The sequence below is a fragment of the Equus przewalskii genome, chromosome 3, assembly GCF_037783145.1.
Source record: "Equus przewalskii isolate Varuska chromosome 3, EquPr2, whole genome shotgun sequence".
Lineage (NCBI taxonomy): Eukaryota > Metazoa > Chordata > Mammalia > Perissodactyla > Equidae > Equus > Equus przewalskii.
Window position 1 is genome coordinate 27,473,257 of NC_091833.1, and position 26,635 is coordinate 27,499,891.

General features: G+C 43.9%; 1 protein-coding gene and 1 long non-coding RNA gene across 3 annotated transcripts in view; one reads left to right on the top strand and one right to left on the bottom strand.

Moving 5' to 3' along the window:
* Window positions 1-26,635, bottom strand: part of MAF (MAF bZIP transcription factor) — a 352,153-nt gene that overhangs the window by 318,867 nt on the left and 6,651 nt on the right. The window contains exons 2-3 of one of the 2 annotated variants that reach the window (XM_070612348.1): window positions 19,809-19,869; window positions 16,100-17,529 (exon numbers count right to left, since the gene is read on the bottom strand). In XM_070612348.1, the coding sequence (XP_070468449.1) occupies window positions 19,836-19,869 (34 nt within the window). In that variant the 3' untranslated portion in view covers window positions 16,100-17,529; window positions 19,809-19,835. Of the gene's footprint in view, window positions 1-16,099; window positions 17,530-19,808; window positions 19,870-26,635 lie in introns of those variants that run through there. The other variant, XM_070612349.1, reaches the window with a different exon arrangement.
* Window positions 23,426-25,104, top strand: LOC139082217 (uncharacterized). The gene is made up of 3 exons (XR_011538012.1): window positions 23,426-23,685; window positions 23,771-23,938; window positions 24,349-25,104. It is a non-coding gene; the product is annotated as an uncharacterized lncRNA (long non-coding RNA).

Here is a 26,635-nt window from a genome sequence, read left to right on the forward strand (position 1 = left end):
TGCTAGGGGTGAGACTTCAGCTTGTCGGCTTCTGAAGGAGCTGGGAGACCTGGGGGCGCTGGGGGAGGGGCCGGGCTGGCCAGATCAGGGGTTAGATGCCCCACTGCAGGGTCTCCAACCTCCCCACTGCCCAGCCCAGCAAGGTGAAGCTCAGCTGAGGAGGATGCTGATGGCTGTTCAGGGGGAAGAGACCTTGGAAGTCTCTTGCCAACTGAACGTGTGCGGAGGGTTGCTCCTGGCCTGGCACCCTGCACCCTGGCCCCCCAACCCTCTGACCACACCATCATGTGATCCTATCACCCCCCACTTCTCCAGAGGAGGGAACTGAGGTCAAAGAGTGACGTACATGCCCCACTAGTTAGTGGCAACCCTGATCTAGCATCTGGTCTGCCCGCATCCTCAGCCTGGTGAGATTGTAAGGTCACTGAGAAACCTCCAGTTCCTGACTGGTCCCCACCAGTCCAGGGCCTGGGAAGCTCACCATGAGAGAGAAGGCCTTCGGGACCTGTGGTTTCGTGTCCAAACTCTGTTTGGCTGTTGGCTACTTTGAGGTTCTGATGAACGTAGGGACCCTCTTTTGAGAAAAATGGACTTGGACAGAATCTTGAATACCTTTTTAGGAGATTTTATAGAGTCCTTGAAGGTGATGCTCAGGCTGTCTGGGGATGGATAAACTGCATATAAAGAAGGCTATCTGATACGCAAATGCAAATATTAGCTTGAAAGTTGGAAGGGGACCCATTCCATTTGATTTTTTTTTTTTTTTTTTTTTTGCTGAGGAAGATTTGCGTTGAGCTAACATCCATGCCAATCTTCCTCCATTTTTTAGTATGTGGCCCACCAGTACAGCATGGCAGCTAACAGAGCGGTGTAGGAACTGAACTTGGACTGCCCAAGAGGAGCATGCTGAACTTAACCACTAGGCCACCGGGGCTGGCCCCAATCTGATTTTTGATTACTACCTCAGTATGAACTATATATATGTAAAACAGATACGTATATAATTATATATATTTTATGTTCCGTTCATATATAGATATATATGTTCCACTCAATCAGTGGCAGCTGAGAAATGGGCCTATAGAAGCATATAAGCCACAGTGGCCAAGTGAGTTTTCGAATTTGTTTTGTTTTCTGCTTTTTCTTTTTAAAAAGTAAATAAAAAAAGGAAATTGCCCATGACATTCCCAATCTCGTTTCTAGTTTCGTTAGTTGTTTCTTTTTATGTGCTTCCTGCCCTGGTACAGGTCAAGTTGGATGAGGGCTCTATGAAGTGAGATCTTCAGAAAGCAAAGCGTTGCCCCACCCCCTCCACCTGTGCTGGGGGCGAGTTGAGCTCTGGGACAGCCCAGGGGGTGGGGGTGGAGGAAAGGTCCCACTAGACCGATGAGGAAACCAAATTTACCTTGGGTCACACAGCTAGGAGGTGACAAGGCAGAGCTGCAGAAGACCTGTCTGACTCCAACACCCTGTCCCTAGCCACCGCACTCTCCTGGCCTCCTGTGCCAGCCACAGCCCCTGCCCTCCAGCAGCTCTCCCTGGGAACCAGCAAGCTTGCTCTGACACGCTTAGTCAAACAAAGTAAAGAACACGGCCATTCACCAGAGATCAGAGCAACTCATAGAGAGCACCGATCTAAATTGACACTAAGATCTTGCAAGGCCAGGACAAGGCGTTCATGGATGTCACCTCCCTTCCACCATCACCTCCATGAATAACGTGATGTTCAGTATTCCCCATAAATAAATCCCAGCTACAGGTCAACAGGCCCTCCCACGTCCTGGGAGGTGTGTGCAAAGTGCCTGCTCATTCACAGAAACAGAATCTTCTAGCTGCCAGCTGGTGTCTCTGTGAGCTTCCCACTTATTTTTATAAGGCTCTAAAGGTGAATTTTCTCCTGTGTCGGAGAGCTTCAAGTTAAGCTTAATGTACCAACCTTTATTTTCCAAAGAGGCAGGTCGGCCTTCCAGTATCGACAGACTCCAGAGCTTAGATTTATTACAGAATGGTAATCAGGCAAAAGAATAAATACACTGCATCTTTAATTCATTAATCACCTCGGAAAGCAAAATGAACTACAGTAAAGAGGACAATATGTTTTCGAATGCTGGGGGTGCGGGAAAAAGGAGTCGGTTTCTCAATAAAATCCAGTTGCTGAAATCCATTTTGCATGCAGATTAGAGAAAGGACATTTTCCCTCTGAGGCTGTCGTTCAGATGGGACCAGGAGGCTGTCTGCAAAAGAGGTTTGTCAGGACTGGGTGACTGTGGATGGCCCTGGTCGTCCCTGGTGTCTTCTGCTGGGTTCCTGTTGTAATTTACAGGCTGGTTAAGAAACCAGGTGTTGGAGTCAAAGAGACCTGGGTTCAAATTCCTGCTCCATCTGAAAAGTGGGGAGGCCTGGGGGGGGGGGGGCACCCTAAATGACTTATTGCCTTGATACCCATCTCCCTATGGGATGTGGGTCCCAGAGTGTTTTGTCTCCTAAACATTTCATGTCATCAAATTCTCATTCACACAGATCTGTACTAAGGCTGGAAACACATAAGGAAAAATCAAACTTCAGGTTTCCTCCCGGCCACATGCAGCTGGGCACTTTGGAAGCACCATCTGGCTTGGGAGTCTTCGGTCTGGCCTGGGATGCTAAGAGGCTGCCTTACTCCTGCTGCTGTTCCTGAGTCAATACAACCTGGAAACTAAAAATTAGCCGACTTCCCAGGTATACAACAGGCCTGCAAAGTGAGAAGTAGTAAGTCAGCATCTTCGACTCTTTAAGGGAGAGAATCTAGGTCGGTGTAAAGATATAACGGAAAACCATAACAATAGATGATGTTTATTGGGCACTTCCAGGGACTTGACTTAGATTATCCCCTTTAATCACAACTACCCTTCAGGGCTTTGGTCCTATCCCTGTGCCCATTTTACAGAGGCGAAAACAGGTCCACAGAGGTCAAGTCCCTGAGCTCAGTTTACATCACTAAGTGACTCAGCTGGGAGTTTAAGGACTGCTACAGTTTATTGAGCACTTCCTGTCTATGATGCTTTATTTATAGGGTCTCATTTATTCTTAGGAACAATCTAGAAAAACTAGTATGACTATTTCTACTTCACTTTGACCTGGACAATGCTTTTTTGTGAGGTCCGTCCTGTGCCCTGTAGGATGTTTAGCAGCATCCCCCCCACCCCCCACTCACTAGACGCCATTAGCACCCTGTCTCCAAGTCATGACAACCAAAAATGACCCCAGATGTTGCCAGATGTTCCCTGGGGAGCAATACCATCCCAGGTTAAGACCCACTGCTTTAAACAAATGGGTGAGGTCATGGAGTGAGAAGTGCAGAGCTGGGCATGCGACCCCCATCTGCCCGACTCCTCCATTAGACTGTTTTCCAAGCGCTGCTTCTGTTACCTTGGGGCAGTGGTTCTTAAACGTGGCCCCGCTCCAGACCCTGAAAACTGATTAGAAATGTCAGTTCTCAAGCTCTGCCCCCAGACTGCCTGAATCGGAAATCCTAAGGATGGGGGCAAGCCGTCAGAGTTTTAACAGGTTCTCCAGGTGATTCTGACGCTCATCGAAGATCGACATGCAGAACCTTAGAGCAATGTGTCTTCACCTCGGCTGCATGTTACAGTTATCTGGAGACCTTCAAAAAAATATTGATGCTGGGGGACCACCTCAGATTCTGATTTAATTGATCTGGGCTGGGGCTTAGGCACTGGGATTTTGAAAGCTTTCTAGATGATTCTCACAGGTAGCTGAGGTTGACAACCACTGACCTCAAGGGAGCTGACCCTGCTTCTCAAGGAGGCACCGGTCAAGGTCCAAGCATTACAATGAAAAACCACTGAGGTTGGTCCCATGACCCGTCAGCCCGAATCTTGGCCAGAAGCAGCAAGAACCGTGTAGTGGCTCCCTTTGCTCTCAGCCTCAAACCACAGCCCCAAACAGCCCAGCTCCTCTCATTCTTCCTTTTTTGGATTCCTCTTTCATTGATTTACCTAGACTTCTAAACTTTTTGGAGTCTATTTAGTGGGGACTCTGCACCAGCTCAGAGGTTGAGGAGGCCACTAAAATTGGCAGGTTAATGCTTTGCATTAAGTCAGACATATCTGCAAGGTAAAGGAACGTAGATGCAGGTGGAAATGGAATTTAACCTTCCTTTTAAGCATCCTCCAGGGTCCTGCCTAATTTAATCCCTCCCTCCAGCCATCACCTTCCATAATCGTCCTGCTTTTCACCCACCCCTTCTTAGCCGCAGGTAAGCCCATCTCCCCATGTCCTTTGTAAAGTCCAAAGCCATTCCCTTATTAATCTGGCCATGTCCTCCCCCATGCTGATCCCCATAGACTTGAACATCCTACCACTTCTTCCCTGATGCCCAAAACCTCTCCATCCTCTAAGAGCCTTCTTGGATGCCTCCAGCCCACAACGACCTACCCTTCTGTGTTTCTTTTGTGCTTACCATCAGAGCAGAAGTGTTAGCTATGCATTTGATACATCTGATATCGCTCTGTTCAATTTCCTTTTTTTTTAATCTGGGCATCTCAAGCAGAGGTGTGCTGCTAAATGGTCAACAACCAGCTCTCTGGTGGGTGGGGGTAGAAGGAAAAGGGCCCCAGTTTTATTGTATTTGCATTCTGTGGTGCAAATATTCCCACCGTGGCTGATTTCAGGCTACCAGTGTCAACTCCCTGAATGTGCAGCTGAGAAGAGATGCACACAACCAGCTTTTGCAAGCCCATAGGAGTGGGCTCTAGCATGCCACTGACAGTGAATCCAGCAAACATCTACTGGGAGGATGACGTGTGAGTCCCTGTGCTAAACACTGAGCATAAGAAGTAAAAGGCAGCCATCCTGGGTCACAGTCTAGTGTGGGATAAAGAGAAAAACTGCCTTTCAGAGTGACACATCACAGGCAGAGAGAAGGTAAAAGGAAGATAAAAAGGAGGGAGCGGTCAGCTTTTGCCAACCAGACTATGGGATTCCCTTGAATCCTGAGAAAAAAGATCCTCAATGTTTTTGAGCCAAAGGAGACACAGTTATCGCTGGTCACTTCTGCTGCCCCCAAGTAATGACAGCAGCCCGCTGGCACAGCGCTTGTAGATGCTGCCTGGGCTTGTTCATTTGACCGGTGTAAGAATTCCATGAGGCTAGTTCTATCGTGCCCGTTTATAGAAGGCAAGTGACTTTCCCAAAGTCACAAAGCAGGAAAAGTCTGACACTGATATCTGTGCAAGTCTGCTCCACCCTCAGTACTCTCTAAGTGTTTCCACTGAGAGAAAATGGTCCTTTGCTAAACCAAAGACTCTGAGCTGGCTTTCCCTTAGAGATCCATCCCCAAAAGACATTCAAAGTGGGCTGTAGAGAGCCCGGAGTCCTGGGGGTGGAGGGCGAGGGAGAAGGCCCAAGAACTTGGAGGACCAGCTCCACTCTCAGCAACTTCTCATTTCTCTTTGGTACAGCGATCCCACATACACTTTCATTTTACAAACGGTTCCTCTGCTGAAACAAAAGAAAACAAAGTGACTTTGCAAACCTCCGATTCGTGCCAAATCCTTAAATTTATGGAGGTGGTAACCGAAGCCTGGGGAACTTCTAGCGGTCACTCCATCACTCCATATTTCTTCCTAACCTGTTACCATGTTAGCATACACGGGAATAAAAGAACTCTGGGGATATTTTCCGAAAATGCACCCAAGACCAATTACCTCCCCATAAAAAGGAGAACGTCTAGGCAAAATTTTAAGCACAACAGTAACCACTGCCTCTGGACCAAAGCAGTGCGTTCGAATCTCCCTATTCTGTCCTCTCCTGGGTTCACGCAGGACCAGTCTGCAGGATTTCCCAGCTTGGCATGGACACCTTGCCTCAACACCCAGGCAAATGCAGCTTCACCTGGGAAACGCTCCACCGCATGTTGGAAATGCTTTTCAACACCATCGGACAAAATCTGTTTTACAGAATTTCTCTGCAGGCGGCTTTGCCCCTGCAACAAGTTCAAAGAGCCAGAGCTGCGAAATCGACTCCTCTCCTCGCCACCCCGACTCATTCTTCATTTTCCTCTTCCTAAGAGAAGACAGGGACTGCATTGCTGTATTTTAAAATATAACTCACAAATTAAAAACTGAAAGAAGAAACACATTTTTCTGTCAATGGCTTAAGGGGATTCCACCTCTAAGCTGCTGTTAACGCTCCTTGAGTCTTTTTTACATTTGTAGCATTTTGGAGCAATTTGCCAGAGTCAAAGAAAGCAGTGAAATTTCCACAACCGACTTCAAAGCCCCCAAATCCTGTATCAGTGGAGGGGAGCCTGGTAGCAACACCAGAGGGGATGGTTTTCAAAGAGGTGTGTGTAGGAACGTGCCAGGCATTTCTGCCCCACGTCTGCGATTGATGTCAATGGCAGGCACGTGACCAAATCCCCATGTAGTTCTTTGAAAGACGCCCCCTCCTTTTCTTCCCCCCAAGACTTTTGGCTGTGACAAGGCAGATGACACAGAAAAGGGCTAGGAATAGGAATGGCTGCCATAGCTCAATGAACAATATCGACCTTGATGCAATTAACACACAGGAGTCTTTTATCTGGCGGGGAGCGCCGAGCAAATTCAGATTGATGGAGAGGAGGGCTGCACCTGGATGGTTTCAGATACGTAAAAACAAATGTTCGGCAGAAGTGGCTTCAGAGAAGGGAAACAAGCAAACAGTCAGGGCACTGACCATCTAGTTCATTTCTCTCTTTTGTTCTTTGTCTTCTGTTTCATGCCCTCTTTGGCCTGGCCTGACCTTCCAATGTCTTCTCAATCGGACCCGTTACCCATCTCGGTTCATGTCCGGGGCAATCCTTCCTCCCCAAGTCACACACGTAAAGGTGTTTATTCCAGTTACACCCAAACCAGAAACGTGCATCAAAGGGTGTTTGGTCTGTGAATATTCTCTGCTATAAGATATCATAAAAATTAGCCCCCTAAGAGGTTGCCCAATTTACAGGTTCACACCAGCATATGAGATTGCCCACTGTCCCGCACATCAGCCAAAAGAGAATGTTATTATTATTTGGTTATGAGCAAGGATGAACATCGTTTCATAAGATATCGGTCATTTGTATTTACTTTTTCTAAAAATCTGTCCATTCTTCTCTGCCCATTTTCTTATTAGGTTATCTTCTTTCTTATGGATTTATCAGAGCTCTTCATATTAAGGAAATTGGGTCTTTGCCTATCTCATGGGTTGCGATTTTTCCCACATTGTTGTTTGTCTTTTGATTTTGGCTATGGCGTTCTTGCTATGCGTATGTGTTAGATGCATACGGAGCCAAGTTTATTGATCCCTTCTGCATAGCGCCTGGGTTTTAGGTCAGGCTAAGAAGATCTTCTCTAGGTCAAGTTAAAAAATAATCTAGTTTCCTTTTGTACTTTCACAGCTTTTGCTTTTTCAAATGGTGTGCACAAAATGCCTACTATCTTCCTGTTCGTCTCACAAACCCCACATCTTCTGGAAAGCATTTATCCAGCAGGACCAGCATTTATTTTTTTAACTGTCTGTTTGCATCAATAATAAATCTTGAGAGTTAGAACTGTGTCCTATTTGTTTCTGAATCTCCCAGCACTGAATCCATATTCTAGTATACAGCACATGCCCAATAAGTGTTCATTGAATGAAATCTTAAAATAACGCATAATAACTCTGACATCAAACCAGCCAGAGAAAAAGGGTCTATTTTCCAATAGCTCTCCAAAAGAGGACATTAAGGAATAGGTCTGGTGCAGACTATATTTAACAAGCTGCCAGGAAGGGAAACTTAGCTCACAAAACTGTCAAAAAAATGTCAGGGTGTGGAGCTTTGAAGAGATGGGAGAGAAATAAGAGAACAACCTTTAATTTCGACAGATGGCAAAGATGTCATCTTCATCCTTTAAGAAGTTTTCATTAGGCTCTTATTACCTTTTTGTTTGTGGACCTAAATGCTTACTCAGGTACACCCTGCCACTTCCCAGAAAGGATCTGAGGCACAGATGCCGTGTGCTGCTCACTGATACAGAGCTGTGCTGGCCACAGAAGCAAATGAGGCGTGAACTCCAAGCTCACAGAGTTTAGAGCCCCAGAGTGGATGAGAAACTTACAAGGTAATTGTCTTACAAGGTAGAGTGAAGAGCGCCTTCACAACGGGCCATCTCTGTGTGGTTTGATGCTATGCCTTAGTGGAGAATCAATGCATCTGACAGTGTGTGATCAAACATCTTGGTTAATGCCAGCCAGCGCCACGTCCCTCGGTCTTGTTTCAATATAACCCCAATCACACATTAAATAACTGCCTGGTGGTCATAAGGACAAATAATATAAATACCTCAGTGGTACTTGAAAAAGTTTGTGCAAATAATTTGGCATACATCTATCCCTACACTAAATAACTAAATATATTATTCTCTTTTCTAGGAAGCATTTTTTTAAAAACACACCATCGTACATTTAAAATGAGCCATTCTGCTAGCTCAAAATCCACAGTATCTCCCTTGGTTCACATGCTAGTCTAGGATGAACTGGCCACTTAGCTGACCATGTAGGCTCACAGAAGGTCTCTGATTCTAGCTCAGTTGACCTATTTCCCAAAAGAGAAAATCGAAACTCAGCAGGGTCATCAGGGGATGTGGCCTGCCCAGGTCACATGGTGGCTTAGTGGCCAAGGCAGGTCTAAAATCGAGGCTTCTGGACACCAACTCCCATTCGCTGCTTTCCCTGGGTGCCTTATCTGACTGCCTTAGCCCTCCTTAGAAAGAATAGAGCTGACGTTAATAAAGGACTGGGAAAGCCAGATGAGCGGGAAAAACACAAAGCAATTGTTCATCTTTTTAAATTTTAGACTGGACCTGAAAAATGCTGAGTTGTAAGACATAACAATAAAATATGAGAAATTCAACAGTGGTTTCTTCAATTTCTGGGTTTCCTTGGATCTGAGTCCCTGGATTCTTCTACTAGGAGTTCTCAATCCTAGCGGCGCATTAAAGTCACTGGGAATTGTTTAAAAAAAAAAAAAATACGGATGCCTGAACCCCACCAGCCCTAGAGGGTCTGGTTTAATTGGTCTGGGGCAGGGCATCAATGTCTTTAAACACCCCTCCACCCTGCCCCCGTGCATCCAAGGTTGCCAACGCAGTCTCTAGTTTGAGACCTGTTCACGCCCAAATTCCACTCACGCCTATCTCCAAAAGGGGTGTACGTGAGCCTCGGGTACCAGTTTCCTTCCCCCACGTTGAGAACTGCCGGTCTCCCAAGCCTTGCCCAACCCCATTCTCAGAAAATCTCATTTGACAGGCAGCTGGCTATGAGGGCCCACCGCCTAGCCACTGCTGATTGGGCAAGAGATAGACACCTGACCAAGGTGGGCCAATCAGCTATCTCTTCTGAGAAAAGGCCCTTAGAGTCTCTAACCAACCTCTGCTGGCGATATTTAGGGTGGGACCCAGAGTTGAGAATAGGAATCATGTGTATTCCAAAGCAGAGGAGTACCTTCTCTTCCTTGGAAGGAGTGCCTTCCGTTGGGAGGATGAAGCGGATATGCAGAAAGAGAGAAGGGAGGGAAGAGGGACAGAGAGAAGGAACCTCCATCCTCCACTCCGCCACCCCTCCCACCCCAGCTTATATTTCATGCCCTTAACGTACACTTGTATCCTTATAATGAAGGAACAGAAACCTGAAGGCCGAGGTTTTCTGTCCAAAGAATCCCTAAGATTCCAGGAAATTCACATGTTCCTTACAGGATCTCTGATTTCCTTGGAAGGCTCATCCAATCTCAAATGGCCAGACCAAATTTGACAGGGATCTTGGGTTTTCTCCTGAAGCAGAGGATCCCAAACTGGGGTCCTGAAACCCCAAAGGGAACCCATGAAGGCAGTAAGGGTACCGGTGAGCCATTCCTATTAGTGTAAAGACCTATGGGCTAATCCCCATGATAAGGTTTTCTATGCTTTTGACTGAATATACATATGGAATTATACCACTTCTCTTGTGGATCAGAAGCCCTACAGCTGTTATAGAGGGCTCTGATTAATGAATGAATTACAAATGAATCTTTCAGAACATGGGTTTCAGGGGAGGAATTAGTAAAGTGGTCCTCCGGCATGAAATAAAGTATCTCGGTCAGACTTCAATAATTTGACCATTTTTTGAAACTTTCCTATGTAATGTCAGTTCCATGAGATGGCTGATAAGAAAACAGGTTCCATGGTCAAATAAATTTGGAAGATATTGTATGCCATCCCTGCTGGGTTTTCCCCATAAAGGGTCATAATACATATTAGCATATAAAGCTTCTAACATGGACGACAGCAAAAGTAAATGTTTAACTCCATCTAATCTATAATTTCCCTAAATTATTTGACCACAGAATTCCTCAATAACACCTTTTTAAAAATTTTTTTCAGGGGATTGAAGATAATAGTTCTAAGCCACTCTTCTCGGTTTTTCTCAATTTTCCAATTTTGACGACACTTCTTTTAAAGCACAGGGAAGAAATCCAATATCATAATCACGACGTTATTCTAAAATAAACCAAGGCTTGCAAGGTGTCAAGGTAAAGTCTTAGTCTATGCAACACTGATCAAGGCCAAGCATGGCAGGCTGTTTACCCCGGGCCAGGCGCTTTACATACTTTCTTGTATTTAATCCTTTGCACAAGCCTTTGAGGAACTATTCCTATTTCACAGATGCAGAAACTGTGTATTCTTTTTCATGTTACTACAGATTTTGCTGACAACTTTTTATTCAACGGGGCTTTCAATGGAGTGATTTAACACTGATTTATCTTTACTATCCAGCAATTTCCTGAGTGTCAGTTGTGCATCTAGCACTTTACACATTACAGGGTATTAAGGACATGTATCACCTATTATTTGTTTAATGCTCTTGAAATGACAATCTTTATCTTTGAGTAGGGAAAGCCTGCTCTGTTCCCTCCCCAAATCAAAACCACAGAATCATTTGTTTTTTTGAGCTGGAGGGATCCTTGGGGTCAAGACCATGAGAATTACTAGCTCCATTCTTCCAGATAGTAGTCAGATTATAATGTATTTTCTTCTAGGCCCCACTTGATCCCACTCAGCAAAAGATGACCAATGAGCAGAGGGCAACTGAACTCATACCAGGTGTGCTAAGGTGAAAAACTGGGCCTTTTAATTGGGAAGGAGGGAATGAACTGACTAGGGGAGGGTGGCATGGAGTCTATCTAGAAATATCTGCACGAATGTGGTATAGGGTCAAATTATATCTTATTTGCTTTGTGCCTGAGTTTCCTCATCTGTATAAAGGGGATTAAAATATCTGCCCCTCTAGTTGTTGTAAGGATCAAAGATGGCATAGGTCCTGGCTCCCGGGAGACAATCAATGGTAGCTGTCGTCATCAATGCCTATGAGGTTTTGGATGACCTCCAAAGGGCAGGGCTGGGGGGAACATCATTGTCTTCAACTCCACGGAAGTTTCCTCCAACTCCTGACAAACTGGTACAGCCCCAAAGTGACCAGAAGAAACGCTGAATATCAACTCTCGTTAAATATAAAAAATAGTCTGATTCTCAATAGCCTCTATAACTTCAGAGCTGGAGGGGAAACAAAGTCATCAGCTTGAAGACTAGGTCATTTCTGAAATACCTGATAAGTGGGATATGAAAATAAAATCTGTACACATGTTTGAGAAGATACATACATGTTTTGGTAACTAATGTGTATCTGTAGTGAAAATGTTGGGATTAACTATGATGGTTCAAAGCTCAAGAAAATAAGTGTTTGAAATCTTGACCTTTGGATCTCCATCTATATTGAATAACTGATTCATAGGCCCCTTTTCCTACATTTTCCTCTTCATTTTGGTGCTCTTTGCAGAAACTGAGCTCCAGAGAAACTCTGACTCAGTTTCCCCAATACTCTTGACATGGGTCACATGTGCTGGCATTCTGGTTTCAAATTTATGTCTCTGGTACCTTTGTAAGAATATTTTCCAATTTCAGAAAATAAAATCCTGCTAATGAGCCAAGAACAAGCAGAATATCTGCGTTTGAAAAAAATCGTATTTCAATGAATGTGATAATCTGGCGTTCATTTAAAACCATCACTTGTTTTACCCACATACATAAATGTCATTCCTTCATTAAATATTTGATTATATGCCTATTAGTTGCTGTGTTCATTGTGTTTGTATTTTATAGAATACATTAGTTTTTATGTTATTTTATTTTATTGGGATGTTTTAGGGTGTGTTTGTTTCGGTTTGTACCAGGGGACCACCCATTTTGCCCCAGTGACCCACACCAAGCTCTCCTTATTCATAACAAATCCCAGGTCTAAATGCCTGGGACTCAGGTAAATGCCGATATTTTATATTAATACCTATGATCAATTTCATCTCCACTTTCACACTGAAGTATCATTTTTCAAATGTAAAGATTTTATTGTGTAGCATCTTGTTTCTAGATAGAATTCTATAGCCCTATTTATTTCTCATAGTAACAGCTTAACATTTAAAGTTGGAAAGACAGACAAGGAAATCTATAATGAGAAAACTTCAGGACCCCCCCTCCTCCCCCAGTAAACAACTCGTCTTCATTTTAACAAATATATGACAGGGTTTGACACAGAAAACCTTTCAAAATTCTGTACTTCCAGGTTCAAATCTAAATGCTCCTGAGAAATATATGACTCATTTTTGTTTGATACTAATCAGAAATTATTTTTTCCCTTAAAAAATTAATTAAAAACACCAGATGGAATAAATATTTCAGGCGACCAGCAGCAAAATGGGAAAATACCATGTGTTTGGAGTTTTAGTGCCCTCTGAGTACAGAAATTTATTTGCAGCAAGCAGAAAATAGACAGCAAGCATAAAAATACAGCAGAGTCCCCCTAGTAAAATTATTTATCAAGCTAACAAGGGAGGGACCCTTCTAGTAACAACAAGCCAGCGAGGAAAAGACATGGCTTTATATTTTACCTTTGGGTTAGCAGACCAGTAAAAATGCCAAATGACAAGCACTTCACATAAACATTTCTTTCTAAATGAGCTTCCTTGTTAGGAGGAAAGAAAAAAAAGTCTTCCCAGCTAAAGAGTACTATAGCTTACAGACAGAGAATTCCAGCACCTATACACTGACTCTTTAGTGCAGAAATAATATAACTGAAAAAATACGTTCATGGGAATTATGACTGGAGTTTAAAAAACAAATTAGAAGTTCATTCAAGAAAATGTGTTTACATTCTTATCAGGATATCCTCATAGTTGGACGTTTACACAAAGTCACAGTTTTGTAAGATGCTTTATCAAGGTGAGCGTTAAGAGCCTCCGGAAAAAATAAATGCATATATATTTGTATACAGAGATATATATGTACTGACATTGCCTCTACTGTATAAGTCTCATTGCTATATTTTTTCAAATATTTATTTTATGAGCAAAACCCCAAAGTCAGTTTTTACAGTTGAGTTTAACGATCCCAAACTTTGATTATAAATTACAAGTCACTTCATTGCAGCTTGCAATAGCAAAAAGAAAAAGGAGAAGAAAGAAAGAAACCCTTGAGTCGAAACCATGCAGTGGCCTGATCCCAATTAAATTTTAAAGAAATAGTAAAAAGACGCATTCTCAGAATAACTGTGTCCTCAATAGCTCTACAAATAATCCATCTGTTACAACGGAGTGTACAATTTACAGTGAAATCACACACTCGGATGTCATCTTTCGGAAAGTGAAAATCTGATCGGTTAACCGTGGCAAACACGGGAAGTGCCTTTTTTTATTGTGGAAGGAAACGATGCTGGAGAGAATGGGGAATCTGAATGACACTGTAAACTGTTGATTGAGTAAAGATGACAGGAACACCTTGCAAGAACCACAACCCCCCCACCTCCCACCCCACACCCCCACCAATGCCTTAAAGAATAAAAGTTTCCCAGCAACAGGGATGGAAAGTGTCTCATGACTAATATCAGCCAGCTCAAATAAAATAGGAAGACAAAAAAACAATAAGAATCCTTCCTTACTTTTGTTTTTTCCTCTCCGGAACAGGGCGACTTTCACTGCGTGACTGTCAAAGCTCGGAGCTCTGGCTGGCCAGGTGAAACCTCCCGTGCTCAGGCAGGAACCAGCGTACCCTGTACTTTTCTTCCAGGGTCAAGGCCCAAACTCTCCCCCTCAAATCCTACCAGCTCACTTTGGCAGCTGGGCATATTGTTTGCTCACAAATCTATAGGGAGGGTTTACAGCACGAGTCATGTGCTATTTCGTGACCACTGACCTCTATGCCTTTAGAATTAGGGTCTTGTCCAGAGGTGACTAAGTAAGCAAAGATCAGAACAAACATAGTTAACATTCCAAATAACGAAGTTCCCGAAACTGCAGGTGGAGACTATAGAGTTTAGAACACATCGCATTTTTACCATCAATTTTATCACCAACAGCTAAGCTGGGGAAGACTCTGAAAGCAGCAGTTACACAAGTTCTCATCCACTGGCTCCACTAGGTCGATGAAGACTGAGCATGTGGAAGGGCGATGAGTCCAGAAAGAGAACGAGATGCCGAGGGGCTGCGAATGCGCAGTGAACGTCCAGAAGGCTGCCGGAGAGGAGGGCAGCCGGGAGCCCTCGGCCCTGGGCAGCAAAGCAAATCCCATCCTCATCACAAACTCTCACTCCTTCCCTGTGGGGGGCACCCAGGATTGCACCCCCAAACATGCCTGTTACAGCCTGTGCTAGCCCACGCACTTGGTACTCTCACTCTACTAGGCAATGGTGAGAAGGTGCTTTGGGGCTTTAAAAGGAGAAAAAGAGAAGGAGAAAGATAAAAAGTCTGCGAAAACCCAATAACAAATAAACAAATCAGCCTTTGAGCATCAGGCCAGAACCACCGTATGGGCTACCCAGTGGAGCAAAGAATGAGAAAGCAGTCCATAGCTCGAGTCCAAAAGGTTAACACAAGTGAAGGCCTTTCTGATGTCTCTTGGCGCCTTTCACTCCCGGGAGGAGAGAGACGCTGTGCATCCTTTCCCTCAGACTTGCATGGCCTTCTAAAATGCAATGCATGATTCCAAGCACTGTTAAACGTAGCATGTGCACCTTAAGATTTTTTGAAAGGATTCTAATCGCTCCATTAAAGAGAGAGAGGAGGGAAATAAAGAAGAGATATTTAAAAAGTAAACAGAAAATTCTGTTCTCCTATTCAAAATTTTCAGCCCAGTAAGAGGCCTCCATGTCAGCTCCCCCCACCAATTTCCTGCACATCGAGAATGAACCTCATTTTAAAATATAAACAAGCCGGAGGCACACCATAGCAGTATAGACTCAAGCCCTTTAATTAACTACCACCGGTAACAAAAGGTCTCCGTTTTGATTAACTTTGGGGCGGGTGGGGGGTGCGGGAAGGGGGAGTCAACCCTGGCGTCAGAATCCTTTTAAATAATTGCAAACCCCCTGACTCAACTCTGAGCTGGCAGGAGCCAGGGAAGAAGAAAAGAAACTTTGTCTGTAGGACCCAATTTAAAGGAAGTGTGACCTCAGGGTCAATTTCAGATCAATTCAATTCTCACCTCCACTGCCTACCTGCTAGCAAATGAACTCTCTGTGCTCTTCAACAGACTGAAATGACCAGAAAGAAATCGTCACTAGCTGCATGCGAACAACGCATTATTAGATGATGCTTGCTGAGGGAAACACAACAACAAAACCCAACTGGTGTTCTCCCTTCCTCTCTTTTTCTGTCATTCTCACCTCCCTGGTGATTAAGTTGTAAGATGCGTCCCTGGATTGTTAATTAGGTGTTAATATCTTCCAGCGGCTTATGCCCCAGGTCACTGCTCTGGAGGCTGCTGTTGTCTCCACTGACAAGACCTGCAATTCACCCAGCTGGTCTGATTTTCCCACTCAGCACCTAGGACGGCTTCCCTCCTCCCCCCATTCGGTATTAGTTCCCATCAGAAAATATATAAGCGCTGACTGCTTTATTATATTTCCTGTAGATGCCGGAAAGAGAGGCACACCGAATTTTCCCACTGGCTTAACCTTGTCCCAGCATTTTTCAAATACTGCAAAAAGGAGACCAAAAAAAAAAAAGCAAAACCAACCCTTCGGCTTAGCTCATTTATTGCTGATAATTTCATTAGACGCCAGGACAAACAAAAAATGCAGACACTAAACGACAACTTTACAGTAATTTTTGGATTGAGGAAATGAAAGACTCAGCAAGTGGCAGGTGAAAAGAGTTTCAGCATTGGCATCCGTGAGCGGCCACAGTCAATCTGAGATTTTGGCAGGTGACTGAATGTGTGCTTTCAGAAGGAAAGCTCTTTCCAGAAGCATCATTGTGTTTTAAGTAATGAGGGCTACACATTTGCAAAAATTCCTTCTTCCTTTATTTTCCCCCCAAATGCGTAATGTTTCTTTAAGTCAGCTCCTTCAATAGTATCTTAGAGTTGACTGCAAATAATATGAGTTCATGTGGCATCCTTAGGCCAGTTACTCTGTACCTTCTCTGCTATACTTAATTGATTGAATCAGCTCACTAGTGAGCCAGTGCCCACAGAAAGAAAAACATTAGGCAGCCTTCTATGGCAAGAGGGTGTCGTGGTGGTTAGATGGGAGCATAATCTAAATAAACAAGAAACAACAACAAACCATTAGGTAAGGTAAGTCCGAGTAATAAAACACTTTAAACGGAATTATTTCCCCTTATTTTCTCAGTGTCAAAAACACACTGATGTGGTTTGCTTAAGACATACTCATGGAACTTGTGATGGACTGGTCCACGCTCCAAATCTGCATGCAAGACAGCATTCTACTCCTTGCTGTCTTGGGGGACGGGGGCTTTACTCTAAAATCTGAGTATTTAGAAGCCCCAAGGGGGCTGCAGTGAAGACAGGATCAAGACCAGCCGCTCTTCTCACCTGGGCTTTTCAAATGGAGGCACCAAGAAATCAAACCTTACAGTCTTGTGTTTTCACATATCCTTTGCATGAGGACCCCTGATTCACTATTTCTGTTAAAATATTTTGGTGGACTCTGCAAGGGAAACACAGTTACGATGTCTTGAAGTTTATGTTTGAATTAAATAGCTGTGCTAAGGCACCCACATCCACCGACACTGGGCATTGGGAAGTCATGCTTGCATTTTATTTCTGAATGATGGTGGGCAACACGTAGGACAAGTTGTACAAAGTAGAAACAAGATTTCCTAGTACTTTCGCTATGCTTTTTGTTTTTACCCCAGTTCATAAAATAATAAAGCCTTCCCTACATTTGTTTGAATTCATATCGGCACTGGTACAGTCAGGATAAAACACATCCACTCGGCTAATTGTAAGACTAGAAAAAAAAAAATGGACAGGTACTTGGCACCCAGGAAGTGCTGTTTATACAAGTTCCATCAGCTTCTCCCTTGGGTGACAGGAAAGCTACAAAGGGCCTCTCCCCTATGTATGCATCCCATCTGCCCTGCCCCGAGGCAGCTCAGTGAGGCTTGGTTGCATCCAGATGGGTCTTAGCCAATGTCAGGAACATCTGAAATGGGCAGAGCATAGACATGAGCAGGCTAAGGTCCATCCCCACCTTCCGAATTAGTCTTGCAGCACACAAGCTGAAAGAACATGTTCTGAAGGTCTATTTTCAACTTTGGTGCAAACCATGGGTAGTTGTGTGTCTCCTGCTGACAATTCAAGCCAAGAGACAGTCTCTGAGATGAATCCCAAAGCCACCCATGGTGTTAGGGTCAAGCAACATCATCACTTGTCTCCATGGCAACGATCACACCTTACCCAGGGATGCTACCATGGAAAACATTACATCAAATAGCAGCATGCAATTGTCATCTCACTTCATGTTAGAAGATCTATCTTCAGGAGGCACAACCTTGATAAATCATGCATTTTGGTAGGTTTGCGTATGTTAAGCTGTAACACGAGCTAATGGAAATGTTAGTCAGGATCAACGGATACTACAGAAATGGAGAGTTTAATCCTTTTCTGATACCACTTAGGATGAGTATTTTGTAATATGCCCAAGAACCATAATGTAATCTAGACTGTGTTTCTGAGAATAAATGAAAGATAATTAAATGGCTCCCCAAATGGCTTGTGATTTAATTTTCATACACCAGCCTAGAAAATTGCCAGAAATAAGGCACAAAGCTGTATGGAGTTGAAATTAGCAAGAGAGCAGAAAGCCAGTGGTTCCCCATTTTTGGCTTTCACTACTGAAATCCCTTAACCAAAGTGACTTTCTGAAAAATAAACTAAGTAACTCTCCCAAGAGTATCAAGTATTGAACTTTTCATATATCAGCTTGTAATATCTAATATCACAGAGTAACTTTGAGGAATTGCCCTTCTCCTCCCCAAATTCCCCATCTGGCCAAATGCCTTTCTCTTCCTTGCTCTCACCTGTCAATCACGTTCACAGCTGAAATTTGATTTCTCTCCCACCAGTAACCTTATATGAAATATTACCATGGGGTCAGGACCAGTGTGAACCTTGCCTTAAAAGTTCATTAACTCTTTGCTCAAAATGGTTGGCTTCAATGTAACAAAACCTGCCAGCAGAGCTAGATCATCATATGTAATAGATGGCTTTCAAATTGCAATTATAAAGACAAGGAGAAAAGAAGAGCGAGATAAAGTGTTGGTATTGCATCCACACACATGGACACACAAATTAATCCCAAAAGTATACACTGAGTTAAAATCGATGGATGAGAACTATTAAAGAAAACGTTAATTTTGTATAAGGCTAGGAAAGAAATCATGTTAAATATTCACAATCCAGTTATTCAAAGACTTTCATAATAGCAGCATGCAGAAGTAAGCAATCAGAGACTATTTTTGAATAGTGGGAAAAAGTGGAGTTTTGTTTTCGAACACTCCTAATTCACTGGATCCATAAAATGTCTTCTTTGCAGAGTAGCAATTTAACAATGCGACTTTCGCCTCCCCCTCCTCAGTTTTTCTAGAAACCAAAGGCTTTAATTCATGCACATTTCTCAGCAAGCAAAATTTTTAATAAAAAAAAATCAAACTTCGTTCCATTAGCCAATAAGAGGTAACAAATACATCACACGATGACACTAAATAATTATTGGGGTGAGAGTGTTGGTCTAGCTCTTCGAATGAAGAGCATTCATAATTAAATTCACACTGGGGTATTTGTAATTGAAAACCCATTTAAATAGCTTAATTTCATCTTTTTTTTAGTAAATGAAAATCAGATTTCTGCCTCCCACCCATTGCCTCCCCTCTCTTTTTGCCTGAGATTGAAGTAGGGAGCATCTCCAAAGCCACATTTGGATGCAGAAGGGGGGACACACACTGTGCTTTGAAATTACACTAAATTTTCCAAATGTGAGTATGGAGTGAATTCTAAGAGGCTGTAAATTTGGAATGTTTACAAGGCCCAGGTAAAGCTGGCCAAGGGCCATGGATGCTGGTTTTACAGATTCACCCAAATTGTCTGGCATTCAAGTAGAAGGACTAGCTCTTTGAGTGTCAACAGACTCATGCTAGTTACGGCTAAAGATGTGAGGTTTACTCAGAGTGGAGTTGTTACTCTGTACATCATACCGATGTAATGAAATAAATACAGAAACACATGCATGCTGCTCTCACATATATTGCATCCTTTCTCTTTAGCTCCCGTATCACCATTTATGTTACATGTGAAACTCAAATACTAAAACTACTCAGGCAGGAGCTTTTCACACCTAAACAATTCTCAGCATTCCTTGCTTGCTTTCCCCCTTATGGAACACTCACTAACACAAGCACATGCAAATTAGAAATCAAGATGTACCTCTTGGACTTCAGGCAACAGGATTTTTCACATCACTGATGCAGAGGATTCCCTTGGGTACCTGATTTAGCAAATATATTAAAATAAACAAAGGGTAATTAATAACCATGAAAAAGGTTTCAAGGACAGTATATTAAAGGCAGCCTAACTATCTATGAAAAAGTCAGAGTTAGACCAAAAGAAGAGCGATTTCCTTCCTCTTGCGTTGACAACCTGGCTTCAGGCCTGCCAGAGGAAGAGTTCACACGGAAGGGAGCAGCGTCAAAGGCAATGGCAGGCCCTCTGACTATTTCTCTGACCCCAGAGAGGCTGACATAAGGATACCCACTGGCCTGGCAGCTTGGATCAGCTATGAAGCTGTCTTCAGTTCAGAATCACCATCCTCAGTGATTCTGAGTTCACAGTGGGAGAGGCTTTGAATGGTCTCTGATGGCTGCCTCTCAGGTGTTCACAGATTACCCATCCTTCAGAGAAACAAACTGGTCCAGCTTTCCCTGGCACTTTACTAGGTCTCATCTCTGCCATCTTCCCCCCTCCTCCGTGGCTCTGGTCTGGGCTGCTGGTACTGCTGACCTTAATGGCAAATGTTCTCTTAACAAATAAAACCATTTAGATACCACCCTTTTATTTATTAACTTCCTCTCTGTTTAAATTAGTAGCAAGGAATGCTTAGAATGGTGATATGAAAATGGGGTTGCTTAAAAAAAAAAAGTCTTTTTTTCTTCACAGTGAATAACAAAGCACAGTAATTCAAAGTAGTTAGCTTTCTATGGTTCAAAAAACCCTTATTGCTATTAGCTGTACTAATGTAAGTGGCAAAATAATTATCATTTACTGTATGGAGTCCAATATTTTCCAGACAGCAGTTTAATAACAAAGCAGACCTGTCATTTCTCCCTATAGTTAGTCACACTATACAAGTTCAGACTGTCAAAATATATTTAAAATCTAATTTAAAAAATTCAACATGGTTACAGCAAATCTGTGTACAATAACTGCTATCAACTAGTAAGTCAATCTAATTTTTTTTCCAACATGGATATCGTTTTTCTTTAATCCCCTATGCTTTTATTTGGATTACCTTACAATTGGTGTGAACAAGCACACTCTACTCATATACCTGCTGAAATCTGTGGGCTACTGTAACAGCACAGAATCTTTCTTTACTTAAATTTTTATTTGGCATAACTCTGTTGTTATTTCAAATGCCCTTTATCTAACTGGTCTGACTATACATTAACACACTCAGATAAACAAATTTGTACTCTTGTATCTGTCAGCTCTGCCCCAAATATGTTATGTGCTTTCATTCACATTTCATGTTCGAAACACTTTTAGGACCTTGCTACAAACTACTATTCTTTGTGTAATAGCATACATTAATTTTTTGCCAAATATATTATTTCTATGCCAAAAATAAAGAAACATACTTAAGTGATAAAACCTGGAAGTGTTATCAATAACATCAATTGTTCTCCACTTGAAGTTCAAATGGCTAATCTCAGAAAAAACCCAAAAAACTTCCCATATAGGGTTACCTTTTTTTTTTTTTTAATCTTTAGAAACAACAGATTTTTTCAGAACTGCAAGTGAACAGAGTTTAAAAGCTTAAGAGATTGTAGAGAGAAATATTTTTGTAATTCCTTTGGGACACTGCAAACATATGTTAAGCTTCCGCAAAGAATATTTACATGAGATCATGTACTTGTGAGGCATTTTTTAATTTTAGAAAAATATTACAAAGCAATAATTGAACGTAGGCTTTGCAAAATGCCCCTTTGCCTTTCTGCCCATCTCATTGATAGTCTCTGTTATTTTGGGAGAAAAAGAATCAGGCCTCATCAAATGTGATATTTGGCATCTTGCCTGAAATCTCATAAAGTAGAAGTCCTTTTTAGATCATTGGTGTCATTTTCCCCAAGATGACCTCTACGCTCTGGCCACCTGAGGAACCCATCCTATTATCAAGGCATTTACTTTCAAAAGAGGGGGAGGAGAGAACAATTCTGTTTGTACACCTGAATAGAGTCCAAAAGCCACTGCGATTTCTCTGTTCTCATCATCTTTGCCCAGGCTAGTTATTGGGGATGAGCGGTGGGGACAAGGGGGACTCCCGGGGGGGTAGGAGAGGAGATTTTCCAGCCTGGACCAAGATGGTGTAGTCCAAGCCAGATGTCTGCCAGCACAGTCACTAACAGTTGGATCTGTTTACCTAACGATTAAATAGTATTTTTTAAATAGCATTGGAATGTGCAATGATATTCCAAGGAAGATTTTAAAAGGTCTCGTTACCGTCCAGTGCAGGGAATTAACACGGTCGGTGCACCCTGAAAACGTGCTACCGAGGGTCAGCGTGTGCCGCTGCATTGCCCCGGGTGACGCCAAGTCGGGCGAAGGTTTTACGGGAAGATCATTCTAAGACAGACGATTCAAGGCTACGTTTTGCTCATGCCTACTAAAACATAGAGTAGACTGATGAATTCTGTCCTATGATCTTTTTTTATTTCATAATGTGGAAACTGCAGATTTATCTTTTAACTGCTTCCCCCTCTACACTGTGTTACATTAAAGGGTTCCATAAATAGATAGATAGATAGATAGATCTATAAATAGATAGATAGATAGATAAAGTAAATAAATGGCAGATGAAAGAATATGTTGGATTCCCTGCCTGAAAATGGAAAGACTCAAATATCATCTTTGAACAGATTTAATCTTAGAATGATTACCACAGGTTTCCCCCCATTCTATCAAAAAGGATTTTTGTATAATCTGACAGTCTCAGATGCTGAGATCATTGCTTCAGTTTCAACATATTTATCTATACATTCATGAATCCTTCCCTAAGAGAAGGAAAAAGAAAAAGCAGATTTATTTAAGAAGGTGCAACGACACTTGCCTAACTCCCCCACACTCGGGGATCGAAAAAACTGAGGGTCCCTATAAGAAAAAGCCCCTACATGGAAGAGCTCCTTTTTGAAATGAGTCGTTTTCAAGTTTGCCCTCTTAAGACAGTTCCTGAGCACCCGAGATCTGACTGCAGCCGTGTTCAATACCGGAATGCAAGCGAGACCCTCATGCTGGAGCAGTTGGCAAATCCTAACAACGTTTGCTCGCCTGACTTTCCTTTTAGATGAGCATCAAACCATACCACGGAAAACCCCAACCCTATCGAGATTTCTGTACAGATTTGAAAACCTGCTATCTGGCTTTCCTTCTTTTCTTTCTAAAACTTTTTCCTGCTTGCCACGTCTCTCACTAGAGCAGGAAAAAAGGTAAATCTGCAAAATGGGCCGGAAAATTAATAGAATAAAAATCAAACGATCTAGAGCCAATGATCTTATTTACAGAAAGTTCCTGGGGCGGCTCGCGGGTGGGGCCGGGGGTCCCAAGGTGAAGGGCGGAGCCTCTGGCCCTGAATCCTGCTCCCTCCCTCTATGCGCCCACCCGGGAGCGCCGCGGAGCTTGGTGTTTTGATGTTCTTGGGCGCTCCACCCTGGCCGGGGCAATCCTCTTGGAAAACTTAAACTAAATTCCAATACAAATCCGAGTCCCCTGCTGGGGCGCGGGCGCCCGGTGGGCGCGGGGCCCTAGGGCGCGCGGGTATGGCCACCGTTAGCGCCCCCGGGCGCCGGGCGGCGTCTCGGGCATCTCCGAGGAGGGGCGCGTTGGTGGCGTCCGGAACGAGCCGGCCTCCCCGGGCGCAGCCGCGAGCATGGGGAGCAAGGACTTCCCAGGGGCCTCAGGAAGCCGCCGGGCCCCGCCCCCGTGGTCCCTGCCTTCCGTCCTTCCTGGCCCGGCGCAAAGATGCCCAGGGCTAATGGGGCGAATGGGCCCCACAGAGCAACTGTAGACAGAGACGGGGGCGGGGTGGAGGGTGTGTGCGTGTGTTGGGGGGATACATGGGAAGTGGGAGGGGGGCGACCTCAGCATCCTCCCTGCCTTCATCTCTTTCATTCCAGGCTTCAAGATCCTTGGCACCAGAGGCTCCAGCCAGCGGTAAACATTCCAGAACCACCTCCCAGCTCCTCCCTCTGCAAAGCTCCCAGTTCCTCTCCCCATGATGCCGGCCTTTGTCTACACTTACACAGGGGCAGAAGTGACTTCATGAATCCAAGGCCTCAGCTTAGGTGACTGCCTTCTGGCTCAAGGGCAGTGACCTCTGAGTCTCTCTGATGGCCCAGGGTGACTAGGCGTGGGAGGAAGAGGGGCCAAAAATTATAGACGACCATGGGATGGGGCAGGGTCAGGTGGCAAGGGGTAGAAGCCCCAGCTAATGACATCGCTATTGTTTTTAGGAATCATGGGAATCTGGGGTCTGTCAGTCACCCTGTGAACTGATGCTTCCTGGGGGGAGCTGGGGGCCCTGGGAATAACCTAGAGTTGACCGCCGGCTGTTGGGGGTCATAAGCCAAGGTTGGCCTTCATTAGGAATACTCCCCCAGCCCCTGCACAGCAGCTCACTCCTGTTCTCTGCTCCTCTGGGCCTAGTTTGGGGTCTGCTATTGTTCCCGGGTGCTCAGGCCTGCTTTCCTTCTAGAGAACCCCCACAAAGAAGGCCAGAAGCCCACTTCTACAGGCTTCCAGAAGTGGATGAGATCACGCAGAACCAGGGCAAATTTTGGTTGCAAAGAGGGAGTCTGCACCGCTGCCCAGATTTTGCAGCCCAGGATTCCCTTCCCAACCATCCTTGGGGATTCGCCCAGGAGAGTGGTTTCCATTCCTCCTTGCCCAGTTCTATAAGGTTTCGGGACCTCTCCTATTCCCTAACCAAAAGAACCAACCACAAGGAAAAACCATCCTTTGGAATCTTAGCTTGGAAACACTCAAGGTTGGTGATCAGAATATTTAGAAGAAGCTCAGAATCCAAATCTGCAGTGTGCGGCTCACACCCAGGCCTGGGCTGGGGGGGCGCGGGGGTGTGGGGGGTGAACACAGAATGATTTCCTCTCCTCCCCCTCCTCTTCCCAAACCTCCACAGACACCCCTCCCTCATCCTCCCTTCTTGAATTAATGCCCCTTTCTAATCATAACTAAAGATCCAAGAATCTGTGGAAAAGGGAGGAATGTGATTTTGCAATCCACAGTCCTAATTATAGGAAAAAATTGTTATTTAACCAAAAGAAAGGAAAAGAAAAGGAATTTTTGTTGAACAAGGGAAGAGGTGCTCAGTAGATGATTATGATTGGGTAAGGAACTGTGCATTCCAATCGTAGCCTTTCTGTGGAAAATGTGTTTTGTGAGTTTCTTAAAACTGTCCAACTCTGATGAAAATATAAAGATTGATTTCTGTGTGCTGGGATGTGTTCTTTCTATACATCAGCCTTATTATATTGGGCAACCTTATGGAAAACACACAAAGGGCTTTCAAATTTAAACAATAAAAACTGTCACGATGCCATAAAACCTATTGCAGGGACGCTGTAAATACCGACACAACATTATCTGACTGGCCCAAAATGTCACCACTGTAAAATCACAGATTAATATATTTATAAATGCCCCCCCCCCCAATTAAGACACTAACAATTTCTCCAGCTCTTTCAATTTGGGTTTGAGCTCCAAAATTGTTTTTAAAAAGGAAACACATATGTGAGCATATTTGAAAGAAATTTGCAGTCGAACCTTGCTTGCACCTGGCGGATATGTACACTGGGTCTGACTTTAGCCAGGGAGCAAGTGAAATTCAGACTGGCAACTGGGATTATTTCTGGGACTCCCCACCATTCTCTCTCGCTTCCCTCATTTCTCACCTCCCACAGATGGTGCAGGGAACGGGCGGGCTGGGGTTTGGCTACGCCTTCGCACAGAGCAATTTGATTTGCTTTGTTTTCTGTTTTGTCTCTCTCTAAAGGGTAAAGATGTTCCCACATTGTTGCAGGACTGTACTTCTTTATGCCCCGACAATCATGAGACAGCCTGGGAGACTGAAATTTTCTCACCCTGTCCCTTACCCCCGCTAGAGAAAAAATGCGAGACAGAGCTGGGTTTGTTCAGGAGCCGGGGCGGAGCAAGGCTTGGAGAGAATCCCCTTCTCTGGGGCTGTTGGATGTCTAGATTTTGAAGATTTATATCAAAAGTGAGAGAAGCAGTGTTATCAGAAGGTGGGCAAGGCGGCTGTTCCGTTTTTAAACCAAGGTAGAAACAAACAAATCCTGATTCAGACGGCTGGACTCTGGACCGCCTCCCTGATGGCTACCGTGGGCCCTGCCCTGGATGTAGAACATCTTTGAGATTTAGGATGGGCCACAAGTGAGAATAAACTTCAGGTTCCTCAAAACAACAAGGGAGGCATCAATTCCACATTTTTCGTTTGGCATCCTGAGGGGCAATCAGAAGTGGTCAAAACTACAGCCTATCACTGTGGGTAAATCTTTCCTAAAAAGCTCAGGACTTTCTTCAAAGAAACGAGCAAAATTATTTTTAAAAAAATCAAATGAAAGTAAATCACAGTGGGGAGGCTTGCAAGTCAGCAGCCTAAAGCTGGTGAGTCTGGCTTCCGCTCCCCTCTAAGCGCACGCTTCTAGGAGACATGAGGCCCCAGAGCTTGGCTGTGCGTTTCGCTGGCACAGAAATCAGACGGCTGAAGGTTGTCAGTCATGTATTTTAGTCTTCCGACCTATCTTGGTTAGTCTTTAACCACCGACAGGCAAAAAATAGAGACACCTGTGTGGCAAGCAGACTTTTAAATATATTGATTGGCCTAGAATACCGGAGGAGTACCTTTTATAAAGCCAAGAGTGTGTGAATACGGAAACAAGTTGGCCTCAACAAAATCGACAGGAACAACAAGGCAAGCCTCTCAATGCACTGACCCTTTGAATGTG